General features: G+C 45.6%; 2 protein-coding genes and 1 pseudogene across 5 annotated transcripts; 2 read left to right on the top strand and 1 right to left on the bottom strand.

The window, feature by feature from the left end:
• The first annotated feature begins 639 nt into the window (after positions 1-639).
• Positions 640-7163, top strand: LOC121299448 (interferon regulatory factor 6-like). Of its 2 annotated transcripts, none has more exons than XM_041227145.1 (8): positions 640-899; positions 1665-1893; positions 3301-3496; positions 3741-3827; positions 4143-4295; positions 4968-5360; positions 5563-5681; positions 6022-7163. In XM_041227145.1, exons 2-8 carry the CDS (start codon positions 1720-1722, stop codon positions 6250-6252), a joined length of 1353 nt encoding a protein of 450 aa, XP_041083079.1. In that variant the 5' UTR covers positions 640-899; positions 1665-1719; the 3' UTR covers positions 6253-7163. The 2 variants fall into 2 exon arrangements, with proteins under 2 accessions (XP_041083079.1, XP_041083080.1); XM_041227146.1 differs by lacking the exon at positions 640-899 and adding an exon at positions 1548-1568.
• A 544-nt stretch (positions 7164-7707) lies between these two features.
• LOC121299449 lies at positions 7708-9020 on the top strand (annotated as a pseudogene).
• A 452-nt stretch (positions 9021-9472) lies between these two features.
• LOC121299447 (TRAF3-interacting JNK-activating modulator-like) lies at positions 9473-19685 on the bottom strand. 3 transcript variants are annotated; one of them, XM_041227141.1, is made up of 15 exons: positions 19135-19685; positions 16681-17219; positions 15884-16031; positions 15696-15744; positions 15145-15172; positions 14511-14540; positions 14330-14425; positions 13048-13119; positions 12534-12662; positions 12300-12437; positions 11998-12133; positions 11743-11784; positions 11493-11638; positions 10566-10679; positions 9473-10324 (listed from the first exon to the last, which is right to left on the bottom strand). In XM_041227141.1, exons 2-15 carry the CDS (start codon positions 17080-17082, stop codon positions 10202-10204), a joined length of 1653 nt encoding a protein of 550 aa, XP_041083075.1. In that variant the 5' UTR covers positions 17083-17219; positions 19135-19685; the 3' UTR covers positions 9473-10201. The 3 variants fall into 3 exon arrangements, with proteins under 3 accessions (XP_041083075.1, XP_041083076.1, XP_041083077.1); XM_041227142.1 differs by having other exon boundaries at positions 16681-17216; XM_041227143.1 differs by lacking the exon at positions 13048-13119.
• Positions 19686-20479: the final 794 nt, after the last annotated feature.

Raw genomic sequence — 20479 nt, 5'->3', positions numbered from 1 at the left:
GCATGCCCTGCAGGTGAGATGGATGGGCACGGATACCATGCGCTGTTCATTGAACAGTTTAGACAATCCTTGTGGAAGAAGCAGTGCTGGCTCGATGTTTTGCTGAGTCACCCTTCTGCAGTTCGCAGGGTGCTGTCGCTGCCCGCGTTCAAGCAGTTTCAGGGCGTGGTCCGCCGGTATCTCCCCAAGCTACCCAAAAGCGTTACGATTGTTTCCATGGTTTTAATTGTTTGTTGTTTACGAGTGTGTGTGTGTGTGTGTGTGTGTGTGTGTGTGTATATATATATATATATATATATATATATATATATATATATATATATATATATATATATATATATATCACACTCGCTGCTATTGTCCACAATGTGTATAAGAAATGCAAATGAAAAGTAGATGTACTTTTCAGATGTATAAAATCCGCCTCGTATTAAAACACTGTTATTAGTTGTAATGAAAATAATATTAGCGTGTGTCAACATTTGCACAGAAGCACAAGCTTGGCTGAAACAGGGAAAGGCGAGTTTCGCTGTGAAATCAGTAAGCTCAAAGTCTGCTGGTCTTGTGACTCTTTTCGCAAAGGTGTGTCGCCATGACGTCACCACGCTACCTGCCTGACTAACCGGAGAAGGGGAGCGGGGAGGGGGCGCCCGGTTCAGAGACAGACTGAAGCGGGAGGGAAGCTTGTTCTTTTTTTTTTTTAATCTTTATCAGTTGTCAGGAATGAGGGACGGTGCAAAAACTGCGAAAGCGTGAACAAAAAAAAAACACGGATTACAAGAATTGTGAACTTTGGACTTAAAGAAAAATAACTGAAACAGACGGAAGTTTTGGAGGTACCATTGCGTGGCAAATAAAAAAAAAAAAAAAAGCGAACTGTTTCCTGGTTTGAGCTACAGGTAAGTGCTACCCGAGCACAGGCATTCAAAACGCCGTGAAAGAGTTCGGGTGCGTGTTTGTTGATTGCATGCCTGCTGGTGAATGAACTTGCAGGTTACATATATAACGCTGTCCGTGTATATTTGGCTTGTTTTTGTTGCCTGGACCGGTCGCCGTGTCTTGCGTGTTTGACGGGCCGCTCACTGTGGGCTTCGGTCACTGGAGTCTGTGAAAAACAGACCGGGACCGTCCGGCGGGACGCGCAGAAATTACACGAGGATTCAGTCACCAAATTTAAACTTCATTTTACAAGCAAGGCACTAAATTAGACAAATAAAAGTAGCAGGAATTATCCGCAGACTCGTTGCTACTGTCTCGTCTTGTTTTGCTTGCAGTAAATAAAGTTTGATGTTGTTGTTATGTTGATATTTTTTTTTTACTGTCATTGTTTTATTTGTTTATTTATTTACTGAACAAATTAGACGATTTTTAAAAATATTTTTTCCTGATTTTACTATGAGTTTTTTTTTTAAATAACACACCTGAGCTTGTTACCTGTACACTGTGGCTGATTACGCATGTATTAAAACCTGAAACGGGTGAAACTGTGATGCGATAGGAATCTTATTCCCCACCCTGATGACTGCTTGTAAAGATTGTCAAGCACTGTAGAGTGTAACGAAGCACAGGTATTGTAAAGCACTTTTAAAAAGCACAGCACACTGTGGTGAATGCATAGTGTAAACATGGGAACGCTGCAGATTTACTGTGTTGCCTTTCCTCAGGGTCGGCTCGGCTGCTTTGACCGGTGATTAAGAGGCGGTGCTGCCCGTCCAGGCCATGGCTGTCCACCCGCGCCGAGTCCGGCTCAAGCCCTGGCTGGTCACCCAGGTGGACAGCGGTCTGTACCCGGGACTCATGTGGCTGAACAGAGAGGCCAAGAGATTCCAGATACCATGGAAACACGCCACCAGACACAGCCCCCAGCACGAGGAGGAGAACACCATCTTCAAGGTAGCGGGGGCTGATTAAACCCCCCCCCTTATCACATAGAGCTCACATACAGTTCTGAAAATTAAATTAAAAAACGATGACCGAAGGTGACATAGGCCAGAATTGATGATACAGTAGTTAACTTTAAACAGTGAAACCTTTCTCTCTCTCGCTCGCTCTCTATCGTTCCCTCCCTCCATTGCAGTTATAAATAACTGCACAGCATATTCCAAACGATGTTTATTAGAAGCAGCACTCCAGAACATCGTCTGTAAGTGCCCCTGGTATTACGGCACGGGACAGTGAATAATGCCAGCCGGACTGCCTCCACGTGCCCATAGACTGCCGGATGCCCGTTTATTTTAAGCCCTGCTTAGTGTAAGAGGGGATTACCCTGAGCAGCACAGTGGAGTGGGACACAGTGTGCATTCAGCATCGGTTACTAGAAGACAAAAACCCAAAGAAGGTTAAGAGCCAGTCACAGCAAGAAACAGGAAACAGCAAGCTGGGAACTTCTGCAGGTTTGATATTCAGCCCAGCAGGACTGCAGCTTAACTTGGGCATCGTGGCTGGTCATCTTTCAGTATTTACAGATCCTAGCAAATCTTACTTTCCAGACTAGACTAAACCCTCCCTGCCCAGGGGTGGAAAAGCCTCCTATTGCATGGCAGTAACACCACAATCATGAGTAGCCACAGTGTACAGATAACAAACTCAGGTGTGTCTTATTAAACTCATAGAATGGATCAAACTGCTATGCAATGGGAGTCTTATTTCCATCCCTTCCACTCTACCCAGTATGTATAAATCTCTGTTGTAAAGCAGTCTAGTGCTTGTCCTTTAACTGAAACAGTGGTTAAGGAAGCTGAACTGTTTCTTTGTTTGCATTGGCAGTGCATCTTATGCAGTTTCCCTTCGCCTAAACCCTGAGGCAAAAAACACATCCCAGTCACCTCAAGCATGCAGCCTGTGCAGGCTGTGGTAACTTAGCATGACAGCAGACATGCTGGGAGAGAGAAGGAGGTGTTCAGCCCATAGCATTGTCCCTTGCAAGCACACCACAAGTGAAATCTATTCAGTTTTTTTCTTCACACATCACAATTAGTATACCCAGCATTTTTTACCATGCAAGTTAATAGGTTTTACATTGAATTGGTTATGACCCCTCTAGTACACAGGTCCATGAACACATACGTCTAGTCTGATATAGTGCAGCAGTCCAATACGAGACGCAGCATGAGCAGACCTGTCCTGGGAAGAAGCGGCTCAGCCCAGCGTGTGCTCTATGCCTCTCTGCTAGCTTCACCCCTCACTCCTAACCCAGTCTCTTCTATATCCTTCTCCTCCTCCTCCTTTCCACGCCTGCGCCTTCCTGCAAACCAGCATGCTCTCGCACCGGGTCTTTATGTTGTGTGTTCTTGTGTCCAGGCTTGGGCTCTGGAGACTGGGAAGTACCAGGAAGGGATCGATGAACCAGACCCGGCCAAGTGGAAAGCTCAGCTGCGCTGTGCCTTGAACAAGAGCCGGGAGTTCAAACTCATCTACGACGGCACCAAGGAGGTTCCCATGAACCCGCTGAAGATCTACGACGTGTGTGAAATCCCGCAGGCCATCGGAAACCCAGGTAGGAGCTTCTGTCGATCATCAGCCCAAAGACTGCTTACCCAACATCTTCTGATCTTGGCTCTGCTTGCTCTCTTTACTCTGTGTTCTGACATACCTCCACATAGATGCACATCAACACTGTACTGATGATTCATAAACTTTCAACGGAAGGTGTGGAAGCTGGCTGAAAGGGGTCCAGCGATGCCCCCTGGTGGTGTTTCTTCATATTAGTTTAGGCAGTAACCCTTTCTGTGCCTGGCCAGGTTCCACGGGCTCCGTTCCCTGGGAGGAGAATGATGCAGATCCGGAGGAAGAGGAGGATGAATCGTTTCCCTACCTGCATGTCAAGGGTGAGCAGCAACTCCTGGAAAAGCAGAGGCTGGCCTGCCTGGAAAGTGTTTGTACTGTGTACGCTAGAAAACTTTCAACTACAGCACTGAAGATTTTGCATGACACTAAAACACATAACCGATATTGATTTATGTAGCGTTTGTGCTTGCTGGCAAATGATAGACCAGGTTGCCACTGCTGATTGAAGGAATGAAGCTGATGTCACTTGTCAATCAAAGAAAGCCAGTGTGCTCAACTGATTATGTGCACAGTAGATGCTAAATAGGCTGGTGATGCAATACCCTGTTTGTAACCCTAATCGCACCTGCCCCCAGGCTCTGTGTCCCCGATAGACCCTGCCAGTGTCCAGAGCTGTCCCCCTGTGGAGGTCTGGCCGAAGGAGGAGCCGGTGGATATGGAGGTGCCCCCGACCCCCCTTCCTGAGGACATGTTCAGCTCTCCTGAAATGTGGATCAGCTCCTTGCCTAGTGAGTGCAGCCTGCCTCGGTGCCCATGCGTTTGAGCATGGTGGCTGTTTAACAGACTGAGCCCAGGCAATGCTTTTGTTTCTGCAAAACCTAAACTGAGCCCAGATATAATCCTTAAACTGAGCCCAGATATAATCCTTAAACTGAGCCCAGATATCATCCTTAAACTGAGTGCAGATATAGTCCTGCTGTTGCTTTGTGTTTGTAAGGATGATACAATTGCAAATCGTTAGGTGAAAAAAAAAAATAAAAAAAAATCTGCTGCATTGCGTTGAATGCAACTCAGAATAATGCAGAGGTAAGTACATGTACATGTCTGGGATAAGTATATTTTTGGATTATATTTGGTGGATAGCATTTGTCATGACAACATTTCAGCACTAAAGCTTTGTAAGTTAATGAGTTACAACCAGCGTGCATTGAGGTACAGACTGCCCTCTGCAGGTGTATGAGAGTATGTCGGACTACACACTTTTTTAATAGGGTGATCAGTTTGAGCTGGCTCGTAGCAGTTTTCTAATCTGAGTCAATGTGCTGACTTGTAAAGCTCTTCAGCGTGTGAGAAACGCACTGTACCTTCTGTTCTCAAAGAGTTTAGTAAGAAACGTTGAACCACAGAAGCTGCTGCAGTGAATGTGAGACGCTGAGCCCTGTTGCATTGTTCTCGGACAGTGACGGATCTGGAGGTGCAGTTCCAGTTCCGCGGTAAGGAGGCGTGCCCCCCGCTGATCGTGAGCAACCCCCAGGGCTGCAGGCTGTTCTACGGGGACCTGGGGCCCATGGTGAACCAGGAGGAGCTGTTCGGGCCGGTCAGCCTGGAGCAGCTGCGTTTCCCGTCCGCCGAACACATCGCCAACGAGAAGCAGCGACTCTTCACCGGCCGCTTGCTGGACGTCATGGACCGCGGCCTCATCCTGGAGATCAGCGGGCATGATATCTACGCCGTGCGGCTCTGCCAGTGCAAGGTGTACTGGTCCAGCCCCTGCGCCCCCAACCCCAACGCGCCCAACCTCATCGAGAGGCAGAAGAAGGTCAAGCTCTTCTGTCTCGAGTCCTTCCTCAGCAGTAAGGACCATCTGTTTGTCTCTCGTCTGTCCAGCTTCTCCACATGCCCAAATCTGCGTTGTTCTGAATTGTTTTCAGATCCAGGGTTTTCCTCCTTTTATGATTCAGTTTAGAGATTGAGGCGCAGTCCTTTCTTTCCCTTTTAGTTTTTTTTTTTTTTTAATGTTTTAAAAACGGACCCTGAACTCGGCTGTTTTTTCAGGTGTGATTGCCCAGCAGAAGGGACAGTCGGATAAGCCAGCCCAGTTTGAAATACACCTCTGCTTTGGGGAGGAGTGGCCTGATGGGAGACCCAAGGAGAGGAAACTCATCATGGTCCAGGTTGGGAAATACTGTGGAAAGTGGAACGCAGGGATGGAAATAATGACTCCTCTTGCATAGCAGTTTCACCTGTTCCAGCATTTATTAAGTGCCCAGTGCATAGGTAACAAGCTCAGGTGTGTCTTCTTAAATTCACAGTGAAACCAGGAACGGATCATACTGCTCTGCAATGGGAGTCTTATTTCCTTCCCTGGTAATGTGGTCCATATTAAAAATAATAATGATTTAAAAAGCAGTAACTGAAGAAGTGGTGTCTTGGACGTGAGGCTCCCGTTTCACATTTGAAGACACTAATAAGGGTGAAAGTTCTGAATGTCTTTCTTTTTAAAATCCCCCCCAGGTGATCCCGGTAGTGGCCCGCATGATCTATGAGATGTTCTCGGGGGATTTCACACGCTCCTTCGACAGTGGCAGCGTGCGTCTGCAGATCTCCACGCCCGACATCAAGGACAACATCGTGGCTCACCTCAAGCAGCTCTACCGCCTCCTGCAGACCCACCAGGGACACGACGGCTGGCAGATCCCACCCAGCACCAACATGCACATCCTGCCCGCGCTCTCCGCCCAGTAACCAAACAGACCCTTAGAAACGATTGCCGGGGCGATTTACCATGCAGGGCATTTGCTTAAACATGTGTGTGTGTTTTTCAACCGTACTCGCCCATGCTTTGCCATGGTTTCACTTTATCACAATTTGCCATGCTTTGGTCATTTTACAATAGTCAACTTTTACAAACTTTTACATGAAAGGATAGCTTCATTTGTGTATATATAATGTTCTGTAATATCTGTCTGTCTAGCTATATAGATATAAGTGTCTATTGTACTATCCAGGGTCATTTTATAAAGTCACGAGGCCCTTTTGAAGGACGCTATCAATCAAAAGGGGGCTGTATTTTTTCATCTCACAATGCTTTGTTGCCTGAACCCACGTCCACGCTCGGATCACTGTCTTGTGATGTTTTGCACAGAAATCTACAGTGCCCGGGAGGGGACTTGAGAGAAAAAAAACATATTTCATGGATAGGTATCTCGTGACCAGAAAATGTGGATTTTTTTCTCTCGTGACTCGTCCCGGGCTCTGCAGAAATCCACACAAAGGCATGGCAGAGTTAGGTTTGCAGTGTGAAGTGTGCTGCTGAATCTCTGATAATGCACGGTGCTGGGGTGGTAGACTGAGGATCACAGAGCTACAACCCGGGCGTCCGTTGTTTGGCGTCTCCACCTCCACCACCAGAGTTCTACTGAAGAAATGATTTTATCACCCTGCAGCCTCTAGCAATTTCTTTCAGGGTTCCTGGTGTCAAGTGTAGACAAAAGAAAAAAAAATATTGCTGTTTTAATTGATACATTATTAACGATGGTTTTTTTTTTTTTTGTCATAATTTTATAAATCTTTTTTTAGTCATTTTTTGTTGCTAGGATTTGTCATTTTTCGTCTTGTAAATTGCAGGTTAATACAACATGTCTTTCTGTTTTAAAGAGCTCACATCATTTTTAGGACAGGTGTGTGTGTGTTGAATTGAAATGAGGGATTGCCGATTGTTCTGATGCTGTGGAATCCCTCCTGCAGGACCCGAGTGAAGCGAGCTGGCCCTGTTAACAGGAGAATCTCCTGTCTCCAGGTCGGAAGGGACTGACACAGACACTCCCAGTTGCAATATGGAGCTGGTTGCAGGCATGGTGTCCGCTGTATTGTTGTTGTGTGTAAACTGATCTATGCCTTGCTTGTATAGCAGATGTTATCTATGCAGCGTGTGACGTGGATCGCACTGCACTCCTATGGAGCTCAGTTTAGTATCCTGCTGATGTGATTTATCTGCACTGTCTGCGTTTACTGATGCTGCCAGTCATTGTACTGGGATCATAGGTGGAGTACCAGCAGCAGTGTAGAGAGTAAAATGTCTTTACTAGACGCAATATTCAAACAATAAACCCTATTTTAATTAGCTGTAACGCGGGTCCTTTTTTTGCATTGTCGTTATACACCTGCAGAGAGGTGAGACAGGCTCGGTCTCTTCAGAAGATCACCACACCCAAAGTAAAGACCTTGCAAAGTAAGGCACCAGGTGGCGTAGTGCATGTAATCGTGCTGCGTCCTCCCATGGTGTCGCTATTTCTTTTTTTGCTCGCTGGTATCCCGACGCTCATTTCTCTCCAGTGCTGGCAATGCGATTTTCCAATATGGCAGATAGGAAAAGGCAGCATTATTAAACTGCACGGGAAGAATGAGAGAAGTTTCAATGCTAATACGGGTAGGTGCAAAATTATATGGACTTGCTTTTTTTTCCTATAATATATAACATTAGCGTCAAGTTATTACTTTCGAGGGAACAACAATCTAATTTAAAATGAAAGACTGTTTCACTTGTCAAAGTGTACCGTACAGTATAAGGAATTGCTTAGGTAAGATATTTGGTAAAGCTGTAATGTAGGCTGTGTTGTTTCTGGTTGCATATGTTCTTCTGAACCTCGCTGCCCAAATCCCAGCAGTGGATGCGGGGTTTAAACCCGCCTGCCTTTATGACTGCAACGCCGCCGGAGCTGAGCAAATGCGGCTTTACCTGCAAACGCTGCTGGATACGGGCTGCTTAACCCGCCCTCCACGCGTCTTGGACATAGATGGCAACGTCGTTGTCATCAACACGCAACAAGCAATCTACCGCTTAGAAAAGCTACTTCTTAAAAACCAAGTGCCGGTCATCGATGTGTCCCGGGCTCGGGGTGAGCCTGCGGTGGCCGACGCTGGGGTCAGAAGCGCCGTTGAGCACCTAGTGACTGTTTTTGTGGATTATTTAAAAAGTTTGAGCTGGGATGATGCACTGTCCGTGGCCCCGGTCGTGCATCTCCCGGAGGAGTTGCCCTCGAAGTGGAACCTGTGCACGCTGTTCGGTTTGCTGCTGGGCTACCCGGCCGCCTACTGGTTCGATACCGAGAAAAGCGCCGAGAATTGCCTGAGCATGACCCGCTTCGTGTTACCGCCGTGTCCGCCTCCTGCTCTCTCATCGCGGAGATGCCTCCAGTCCGGCTGTACTCGTTCACAATCCCCGAGGCTCTTTGGACCGAGACGCAGGGCTTAATGGACACCTGGACCCAGGATCTAGAGGACCGGTTCCGACAGCAGTCCGTTTTTACTCGCCTGATTATCGCCGCTGAGACTGTTGCTTTACCAGCAGTCGCTCTTTGAACAGAAGGGATGTCGAGCCACGCAAACCGAAAAAAACAAGGATAACTCAACTCGAATCCCACCTGATTGATTTCTAGTTCTAAAACGTTTACACTTTTATTTTGCTTTTTAGAAATCAGTGCCGATGCTAAATAAATGTGGATAATTTTGAATTATGGTGTGTGTGTGTGTGTGTGGCCTCCTCCTGTCTAAGGTGTCTACATACTGCACAGGAATGGAAACCCACGCCTATTGCATAGCAGTTTCACCATTTCCAGCTCGAGTAACCATACAGGGTGTAAGTATCAAGCTCAGGTGTGTGTTATTAAACTCCTAGTAAAACCAGGAATGGATCAAACCGCTATGCAATGGGAGTCCTATTTCCGTCCCTGCTGTATATACGCTATGCGACCAGACTCTTTAAATCCCACCAGGCGACGGTGTTGTGCAGCTAGTGACTGAGTGTCTGCAGCAATGGAGTGGCTCCCAGTCTGAAGTAACTGGTTTATAATTCACGTTTGCCTTTTTAGATCTGCATCTGGAATTGCTTTAATAGAAATTGTGATGGGTGAAATACAAAAATAAAATCAGACGTCTTTAATACAGAAAATAAAAAATGAAGCCATTGCAGTTCCCAGCGGATGCTGTAGATTTTATTTTAGAACCCGTTACAAAACGGCAGTACAAAAGTATTGAAACAACATCGGCACCTTCACAAAACTGGTGCTACTGGCAACAAAATACAAGGCTATAAAAAAAAACAAAACAGTGATGCTTGTAAAACATGCTCTAGAAACAATAAGGCACGCCTCAAACAGGATCTTTGTGAACTGCTTAAAGCAGCTAACTTCAACAGTCTTGAAGTCTTTAGAAAATACTTCAAATCAAGAAATGGTCTTTGTGGAAGCATGTGACTGATTGATTCAGAGTACCTGTTCAAACAGGGCAGGGATGGCAATAAGACTCCCATTGCATAGCAATTCCAGGTTTTACTATGGTTTTTATTTGACACGCCTGCGCTTGTTGCCTACAAACTGTGGCTAACCAGGCTTCTAGTAAAACCTGGAATGAGTGAAGCTGCTATGGAATAGGAGTCTGATTTCCACCCCTGCAGTAGATACACTAGCCCTTCAATCTATTGTCTGTTAGGGGTGTTTCCCTATATTAGTTTAATTAAGCTACTAAGTTCAATACAGAGAATCAGAGTAATCCGCACTACAGAGGGGGTCTGCTAATGAATGTCAGTCGAGATTCACAAGTGTGGATAACCGTTCCCCCGGGAGTCGCTGCGCACCTTTCACAGGGTGAGCCACGCGGGGCTGTGCTTCACATGTCAGTTTAAATACTGGTTTGATCATCTCTCTAACAATCCAAACAAGAGGTTCATGTGCTCGGAAAGGTCTGGGGAAAAAGCGGACGCTGCGATCGCCACGGCAACCAACAGCACGGACAGGCAGATCCATTTCCTGTGTCGCGTCTGAAAAGGAAAAAAAGAAATACAACAACCACTTTTTCATGTTTTGAGGCGAGGTGTTGGGTAAGCCGTGCAAAAGCCACAATGAAAGCACGAACAGAAACTTCGAGGTGATGTCAGAGCTGCTGCTTTGTGGACTCTGGAGCTTAGCTGTAAGAACGGACTATGTCTAGATGGCAGCGTTTCTGAATCTAGCAGCGCGGCTCCGTGGAGCACAGGGATGGATGGATGATCAGCCCCTCACCTGGCTTCTCCGTCCCTGGAAGCGGTTTAATTCCTCCCTGCACTGCCGCAGCTTCAACTGGCACGACTGGTACTCATCCTCCAGGATTCCCAGCTCTCCCCGCAGCTCGGAGCACTGAGGAGATGAAACCGACACAGCAGAACCTTGAGAGCTGGACAGAGCTGCAAACCAAGCCTAAAGCAGGCACATCCTGAAAGAGGTGGGGAACGAAACCAGGCCTCCCTCATTGTAAAGCACTGTGCTTCAGTTAGAACATAGTTAACCGCTGTGTTTCCTTATGGTGTAAGATTCTCCTGCTGCCTGGATGTGTGGAGCAGGGCTGGACTCTAAAAGTTTTCTTTAAGAAGAAGGACACCACAACGCATTCTGTTTTGTTAAATTGAAAAGTTTTATTGAACAGGAATTTTACAGTTAGAAACGCAGCCAGCGGAACCAAACTCTTTAGTGATGGCGTGTTATTTACAGGGGTTACAATTCAGACCAACACAAACATAACGAGGGGCGGATATAAAAAGCAGCCAGTTCATCTTTTTACTGATGCAACCGGCCTGCTTTCTGCACAGTTCCCCTGACGTTTCTAAAGCGTGTTACTGACAGCGTGATTCGAGGAGGCGCACTGACAGGTGTACCTATCTGAAGGCTTCTTAATCACCAAATCTGCGTGCAAATTCCACCTACACAAGCAATGCACGGGTTCACAAAGAACTTACAAGAAAACACACAATGTATTTGCCTAAATTATGTCTTTTTCTTATTCAAAAATATCTTGCATTTAGGAAGTTTGTTGGTAATAAAGACTTTCTTTTTTTTAACACAATGTATATTATGGTCTAGAGCCGGGGGTGTTGCAATGAATAAATCATTTAGTCACTGAGTCAGGGCTGTGTTTGAGAAATTGGGTTTACGCTCCCTAAAGACATTTCTTACTTCCATCTCTTTCGCTCCCAGCTTTGACTTCATTTCCAGCAGTTGGTGCCTCAGCTTGGTTTCCCCCTGGCCAGCCTGGTCCGTCGAGAATCTGTCCCCAGCGTGAAACGGCTGCGAGTTTATGTTCCACACGCTGGTACTCCTGACTGCGATGAAAAATATCGGGAAGTTTGTTTAAAAAAAAAAACACCCCACTGTACAAAAATCGTGCTCAAAATCTGTAGTGCTGAGATAGTGAGTGGGGTCTTACCATCATGTGTTGCTTTCTGATCTTCAAGACTCTTCAGTTTTTCTAAAAAATGTAAAATTAAATAAATCAATACATGGCAGTAAATCCCAAGTCGAGGCTGCAAACACAGAACGAAAGCTGTCGGTATATTTTCTGGAAAGTTGAAGATTATGACTGTGGGGTCAGAATTGAGACCGCAAGCTGAGCTACTGCCTCGCTGAGTCCCAAGTGACGTGGTTTCATATGGGGTGGGGTGGGGTGGGGTGGGGGCTGTACCTGTCAGGGTGCCGAGCTGCTCTCTCTTCAGGTGCTGCTCCTCCTCCAGCACGTCGATTCGGGACGCCAGCTCGTCCCGGTCCTGCTGCAGCCCCTCCATCCTGGCCTGGAGCGCGACCTCCCGGCTCTCCGCTCCCTGCGGGACCAGGAAACGAGGCCTTTAACAACCTAACCTGCCACTGCAGTAACTCCTCTTATAAAAGCGTCCCGAGGTAAAAGCACAGCAAAGCGGGACAGTGTAAGCGTGGCACAGACGAGACGAGAGAGAAGAGAGACGAGGCGCCCCTCCCTGAACTGCTCACCTGGAGCTTGCTCTGCAGGACATGCAGCTGGTCCACACCCTGCGTGTGCTTCCTGCTGAGCTCAGCCCAGCTCTCCTTCACCTTCTCATAAGAATCCTTCAGCTGGGAGTTCTCCTGCTGCAAAGCCAGCTGAGCCCTCTGCGAGATCAAGCACAGGGTTAGGGGCGAGCTCTGGGGGGGATCGTTCTAAACCCTTCCGCCCCTGTCACCCTGGTCTGCTCACACCGCTCTCACCTGCAGGCTCTGCAGCTTCTCCTCGGCCGCACTCTTCTCCAGCAGCGCTCTCTTCAGAGACTCCTTGGCTTTCTCCTCAAACCTCAGCTGCTGCTCCCCCATCTCAATCACCCCCTTCTTGGTGCTTCCCTGTCAATCCACAACATGTTGGGCAAGGGCAGAAAACTCAGTGGGTCTGAATACCAACGTCCTTTCAAAAATGATAAGCGGACCCCGGCTGTACACACATAAAACACGCCTGATTTGAATTATCCAAACAACTGCACTTTTTTTTTTAGATCTGCCACTTTAGAGCAGTCGTATCACCGTGCGGATATCAAAAGCAGATACAGTGACAATGATGCCATTGCTAAATGAACACTTCAGCTAGGACTAATGAGGCTCACGCTAAGAGCTGGCACGGTCTGACCTGCTGGAACGGGAGTCTAATTTACCACCCCTGCACGGATAACCAGAAAGCACAGGGAATAAAAACAGCAAAGAGGTTTTGGATCGGTCCAGCACCACTGCTTACCTGCATGCACACCTGCAGCTGTGTTTCCAGAGACCTAATTTTGCATTTCATAAGATCTTCATTGAACCGAGCCTACCAAAAATATACAAATACACACACGGTCAGTTTAGTAAAACTGTAAGGTTCACACGCCTTTCTTGCAATGTTAAAAAATCAGTGAAATGCAGCGACAATCAATTCTTCCCAGAAAGTAATCTGACATTTTGTCGCAGGTCTGAGCAAATTATCTCCCAAAACGCTGCAGCTGGGCAACAGCAGCGAAAAAAAAAAGATCTGGTAACTGAACCTCCCTGAGTTTTACGGTGTCTGTTTTAAAAAAAAACATCTCATGAGAATCGTCTCCTCTCTGTGCAAAAGGAAGTCAGTGACCGCAGAGCCCCAACTGTCATTTAAAAGATGCTACTGTTGCTGCTCTCAGAGGTGGAAGAGAGACAGGTCCACTGAAACACTGCCAAACACATCTCCAATCTGATTAACTCTTCAGAATTGGGATGTGTGTTTACAGGCAGTTTGACAAAGTTCTGAGATCAATCAGCTACTCTGAACCGAATCAGCTTTGCTGGGCTGAGTGGCCTCCTCTCGTTCTTAAACTTTATGTTCTTCTAACTTAAATGTTTCTTTAATCGCCATTTCATTTAATCACTTGCATGTCTTTCTGATTAAAAAAAATTATTTAATTCCTGTCAATTATTTCCTTGAGATAAAAATACAGGACAAAACTGATCCTCCTAAACCCCAGATGGGTTTAATTAAACTCGCAGTGGAGTGGTGTACTCTGCTTCATCAGCAACGAGGATCTGCACTAACAGGATGCCAGTGAAACCACAAACCCTAAATACGACATCCTCAACATCTTTCACTGAGACAACAGCCCTTGCAAATGACTGTCGGGCGGGGTTCCGAAGCTCTGCTGGTGTAAAATGTCTTTTTACGAAAACACGTGACCCAGTTTTTATAGGACAGCTCGGTGGCACGTATATAAATTTATAAAAACACTCAATGATAGAATATGCAGCAACACTAAAAGAAACGCTTCCACTGGAAGTCTTTCTCAATGTCTTGAAACGTTGAGAAAGACGTCTAACTGACACATTTCTCTCAGGAATTTAGATAGTTTCTTTTTTGATGACTACATGTTCCAGTAGCTTGGAGTTGAAAAGCCTGAACTGTCTTTGTGTCATTTTTGTGTGGTTGCTTGGTCGTTGCGACACCTTTTGAGACCAACAGAGCTTGCGGATTGAAAGGCCGGTTCAGATTTCAAACACAATTCAGAGCACTGTACCGTCCACAGCTTATCTGACGAGCACAGCAAGGTGGAGATAAGCTGCTGCAGGATAGAGAGCTTGTGCTTAAGAGCCTGTTCCCGTCGAAGAGCCTCCTGCAGAAACAACAGAGATGGTTACTCTCGCTATATATATAAAATATACTCAGAAACTGATTTCAAGTAATCAAGCACAACATACCTGTAAATAGTCAGAAAGCTCAAGAATTTCCTGGAAGGAGAGAAGAAGAAACCGCTGAAGTTGCCCAGACAAGCTAGTTTGTGACAACGACTGGAGTAACAGCTTGATATCAGCTTGATATAACTCAGAACCCGCGTGAAACACTTCAACAGCGAAGCAGAACGAGAAGGACAGTGACAAAAAAAAAAAAAAAAAGATTTCCGTCCTAGATCGTCAGCCACAGATAAATACAAACGATATAAACAAGCACGATTCTGAAACGTGTGCAGATTATTTTAACTCTGTAATATTACCATCTTGGGCCTGTGCCCCGCTGCTATGGGGCCTTATCCAGAACAGGGGTGGAAATAAGACTCCCATTGCAAAGCAGTTTGATCTATTCCTGGTTTTACTAAGAGTTTAATAAAACACAGCCGAGCCTGTTACATCTACACTGTGGCTAACCAAGCTCCTAGTAAAACCTGGAATGGGGGAAAATTTACTATGCAACAGGAGTCTTATTTCCACCACTGTTAAACTCTATCAGTACTCTAGAGTCGTCACAGTAAAACACGTACTTTGATAACATAGAAATGAATAAATATAGCAAAATTGATTTAAAAAATAACAGAATATGTTGATGTTAGGGGCTTACCTTTTCCATGACAGCAGTTACACCACTCCTGCAAAATAGCAATAATATATATTTTTAAAAACAGATTTCTATTCTATTTTTCTAGCATGCTTCCTTATCTGCAACGGGGAATTGAAATGGGGCTCCAGGTCTTATCATGAGCTTGATTAGCCACACTGCATCTGGAACAAGCTCAGCTGTGTCTTATTAAACGTAGTAAAACCAGGAACGGATCAAACTGCTGTGCAAAGGGAGTCTTCTTTCGATCCCTAAACAATGCATGGGAGTCAACTCGTACTGCACTGCAGCAACTGAGCGTTTCCAGTAACTGAGCTGCATGACTAAGACTTGACTTGACCCACTTTTGAATGCCGGTGAGTTTTAACCTCCTCAGATAAACATGCTTCCCAGAGTCAGATTCTGAAACGTGGTGCAGTGGAATGTCAGTACCAAGTTTACCTGCAATCTAGCGTGCAGTTCTCAAGACACACTCGAACTATGAATGAAAGTGAGCATCGCTATGTCTCTGCTTGTGTTCTGGACTGGAGTGCCCATGAGTGACCCGCACTTACTCAGTTTGAACACTCGAGTCTTGCTTTACGTCCTCGGTGGTCTGAACTCCTGCAAGAATGAAATAAAAACACACAGTAAATAAAAGGCAAAGAGTATAAAAGCTGCATCTCCCTGTTGCGAGACAGTTTCAGTCACAAAGGGTAAGACAGCAGATCTACCAGACACAGACCTCTGCCAGGCTTCTTACCGCTCTCTCTTCTCACGGTTCCATCCTGTTTGACGGTCTGGTGTTGCAGCCGTTCAGAGGAGCGGACAGGGCCCCCAGGCAGCTGATTACCCGGCAGTGCAGGAGGCTGTGTGCTCAGGTATGGCCTCCCTTTACTCAGCCAGGGAGCCTGCAACAGAACAGGGGCATGTGTTTCCAATAATTCAAGTAGGGGGGTGTTTGTTAGCAGATAGTAAACTAATCAAGTGTTTGTAACCTTTGTAAGTGAGGAACAAAACTAAGTTGCTCTCTGTGCTGATGGATTACTCTGAGTTTTTTGGGGGGTGATGTTTATAGAGGGTTAATGTACTGAACTGCAGGATCAAATGTTTGTCCAGTGTTTATCTTTTTGCGTTTCTCTAATTTTACTTAAACGTGGAATTTGCTTGAGATGGATTAATACGCTTAATACAGTATAGTTACTTTTGTAAAATATATAATAACGTTGTTTTTCAAAAATAAAACTTTGGTTATGTCGAGTTCCATGGTTCAGCGATGTGCATGGTGTTCAGATATGCAGGGACAACAGTGATAAAAGTTTTATAGAATCCAGGAACTTGTACAGTTTGCGCTTTGCAGTATTGGGGGCGCTGTTTAACACTGTGGTCAGTGACAGCGGGGGGCTCTGGGTGTGTCAATGCAGTTCATTAATTTGCTAGGGCTGGTTGGAAATTGAAAGCGTGGTGCTTTCCTGAAGATGTCCTCCAGAAAGAACCCTGGGGTGTGATTTGTACCAACAAGTTTTTGGCGAAATTGCTGCACATCTCGAAACAACGTACCTTCTCAGCGGCGGCTGAAGGGAACACGGGCCACGTAATTCCTAGGTCGTGCGACATGACCACCGACCGCCTGTTCATAGCCGCGTCTCCTCTCTGGACCTTAGCTGACCGTAACGCCGGCTTTGGCTCGCAGTTCTTCGGCTCTTCGGCCTCACTGCTGGGGGCAGTGGTTGCTGGTAGCTGCCTCCGCTTCAGGAACTCCAGCTGCCGCTTGCATTGCTGCTGGCTGTTCACCGCGCCATCGCGCACTCTGCCAGCGCTCCTGCACGTTGTCCTGTTAAGCCGGCCCCGCAAGCATTCACGCTTCCAAACGCGCAGGTTCGTCTTTTCCTCGTAGCTGTCCACGTCTGGACAGCTCCGCTTAGCCGGTCTCTGCGGCAGCGTTTTGATTTCGTCCAGCATAGTTGTTTTCTTTATTTCTTTAGAACGCAAAATCTTCAGTCCCTCCAGACCGTGTTTCAGTTTTCTCCAGAACCGGCACAAAAGATAGTTGGGCGCCGAAAACGTTCAGGTCCTCGAGTACGACAGCAAGCGACCTTCTGGGAGGAAAGAAGAGTTTTAATAATGAAGTCTACCTAGGCGCGGAGGAGGGAACAAAATACATTTTATTAACTTTCATTTTGAAAAATAACATTGACCCAAAGCTTGCAAAACCATTTTTTTGTGGTTGATTTTAAATACACTATTTCAGAGTGTTAAATATACGAACTGTTATTGAACATAATATCTGTTTTTAGTAACTGAACATTTACCCCATCAGTAGGCTCGACTGTTCCAATATCCAACATCAAATGCATTCGCCAGAATAGAAAACAGCTGCTCGTTATTTGACACACACGTTGCCCAGACGTTATTGTCAAGTTCATGCACAATATTCAGATAGTGTATCATTTACGTAGTGCCAGTTTGAATATATTTAAGTCTTTTCCCCCCCACACAAAATGTGCGTACTTCTGACTCAGGTGGTGGAGCTGTATGCGCAGGCGTGCTATACTGAAGCGTTTTTAAAAGTTATGTGCCTTTCATTGGGAAGCCAGTGTACACACGTGTTCTCTTAAACACTGAAGATAATTTCCGATGGTTTGTTTTTGCCACGCTGGTTTCGATTTAAACACTCCGCTGAAATCGTTTTACGTTTTATAATGGCGGGGGAAACAAAAACACTTTGGTTTTAAAAAATAGAACCGGAGACCTGTGCGCGCCTTCTCTCCAGAGTCGTGGAAGTTGACCTTCATGATTTCATTTTGGTGTGCGACAGACCTGAAGCAGCTAACGTTTGAGAGAATCTTGTATAATACTTGCTTGCAGTATTTGATACATGATTTTGTTTGTGTTGGTGCCTGCCTCCTGTTGTGAGCAGTCACAGTGATAGTAAACCCAGGTGTGCAATTCAGTTGTAGATTGTAGTTGGCGAATCTCATGTCTTGAAACCATGTTCTCATGGTCGCTTTTAGGATCGCAAGACTTCAAACAGTAGTTCTTGCCATTGGCACACCTAAGCTTGAAGGCAAACCACGGGTATAATCAACTCAAGCGAGCCACAGTAAAAACCTATAATGAACGAGGCAGCGCTACAAACAAAGGAATCTCTTTTTCATTCCTGACTGCATTCCTCTGCTTTGGTGTTTTAAACAGTTCGAGGATTCAACGAGAAGTGCCATGCGCTGGGAGAGGTGCACAAGTTCCATTGGTTATAGATATTTTACTTTTTTTTTTTTAAAGGCACATGTTAGCATTGCTGCTTTAATATTTAATGCAGAGCGATCTGATAGAAACAAAAACATTAATCAATTTACTTAAGCATATTTAAAATGCTCCTGGATGCACAGAAAGACATAGCGCAGAAAACTGGGTCTAATGCACTGCTTTAGATGCAGACGTGTGCAATAAGAGCACAGGCAGTGTGTAATTAAGTAAAATACTGCACTAGGACACCTCCGTGATAGAGGAGTATTCAGCTTCAGAATGCAGCTGTAAAAGGGCTTGGTCTCATTGTGCATGAACCCTGGTCAATTCCATCCACTGTCTATTACAGCACAGCCCTGAATCGTTCTGCTCAGACGGTGACCGCTTTGTATTTATAATTCATTAACAGGTAAACCTTTTTTGTTTCTGACCTTGGCAAGAAAAAGTTGCACTATTGCTATAAATGACAGACTAAAAAAAACTGTATAGGGAAACCTAGAATTATAATCAACTAGAAATATACCCCAGAGTTAAACATGGTAATGTCTCGTTCGTAGCTTTAGAGAGGCAAGTGATATTGTGCTGTTTCTTTTGCATGTGAGCTATGAATTTGCAGCCCTAAAATGATTAATATTGCATTAGTTGTCTCCGAACGTGAAGTTTCATCTCTTTTGAAATGAGTGTGTAGTTTCTTGCTTGTTTTTTGGACGTGCAAGGCTATCAGGTTAGACTATTTCCCAAGCAGCTGTAAACAATGAAAGACGTTACCTTTTCCACCCATGCACATGATCCTCCAAAGCCAGGTAGATAAAAAAAACAAAACAAAAAACAATCTGTAAAAGTTTAATAAGACAGGATGAAAAATGACAAGCTTCCTTCGTTGGCGTAATCGTGGGTCCTGAAGCCTGTGAAATGAATGGCATAGCTACTGCACTTTTCTTAACAGGAAATTACATGAAGAAACCACACCAGTTCCCCTATCTCACACTGCAATGTGTGACTGCATGGGTGACGTCAACGGGCCTCAGATTAGACTGCACATACCCATTTTAGTTACTTCAAAAAACAGGTGCTTAAGGGTTAGCCATTCCCCAAGAGCAAACACACATGCAGTGATGGCTGTGTAGTTCTTTTCTTCTTTTACAGGTTCTGTTATATTGTAGGATGCCACTCATGCAAGGAAACGCTCCGAGAAAGCATGGTTGGCTTATTAAACAGAATGGTTCTGGGGGTGGAGATCCAGCCCTTCTAAGAGGCAACTCAGCCTGGGAACCAGAGGAAATACCTCCTGATATTTTTTATTTTTTTCTAGCTTGGAGGTTATCGAGTTCACCTTGCTCCCCGGGCTTGAACAGGAACGCACTGATCCTGTCGCACCTCGGCAGCCAAGCTTGGTTCTGTGCTCCTAGCCTGCTCCGGGATGGGAAAGCTCCTGCACGGATGAACAGCTGCAGTGGAAGGGGTCCTGATGGTTCTGAAGAGCTCACAGGCTCTGCCCTCTTAAGAACTCGCTTGGAGATAGTGGACTGAGCTGTATCGGAAGGTTTTGCTCCTGCAGTTTGCACGTTTACCCTCTGCGCTCTCTATCTCTCCAATAGCTGCCCCCCCCCCCCCCCCAAGGCTGCCTGTTTTCTTCTGATTAAACAGCAGTTCTCACAGGATGTAGGGGTTTTGCAGTGGGAGGACCTTAAAATAGATGTTTATCAGCTTTCTTTTTCAGTCAGAAGGGGCGGGCCAGCGCGCTGAACATTTCAAAGTTCTGTTTCCTTGCTGTAGGCTGCACTAACTGTGGTGGAAAAATACTTGCTTGACCTGTTTTCAGTTTTTTTTTTTTTAGAATAAGTCAGCATCAAAATGCATTTGCATTTCAGGTATGCATTTATAATATATTTGAAAGGCATCCCAAGTCTCAGCTTTGCATTTGCAGAATGTTTTTTAATAAGTAGCGCCTTTAGTGGCCCTTTGTATATTTGACCCAGAATATTTAACCAAACAGAAAGATGGCGTGGTAGAGCCGTGGTACATTTGGGGGTGATTCTAAATGCCCCTCACAAAACAACCTCAGTGCAAACAAGGGCATTAGCACTGACGTTTCTCCTGCCTGTTGCCCCTG

The sequence above is a fragment of the Polyodon spathula genome, chromosome 25 (assembly GCF_017654505.1).
Source record: "Polyodon spathula isolate WHYD16114869_AA chromosome 25, ASM1765450v1, whole genome shotgun sequence".
Classification (NCBI taxonomy): domain Eukaryota; kingdom Metazoa; phylum Chordata; class Actinopteri; order Acipenseriformes; family Polyodontidae; genus Polyodon; species Polyodon spathula.
Note: the sequence above shows the minus strand (reverse complement) of the source record. Positions and strands in the feature narration are given on the sequence as shown.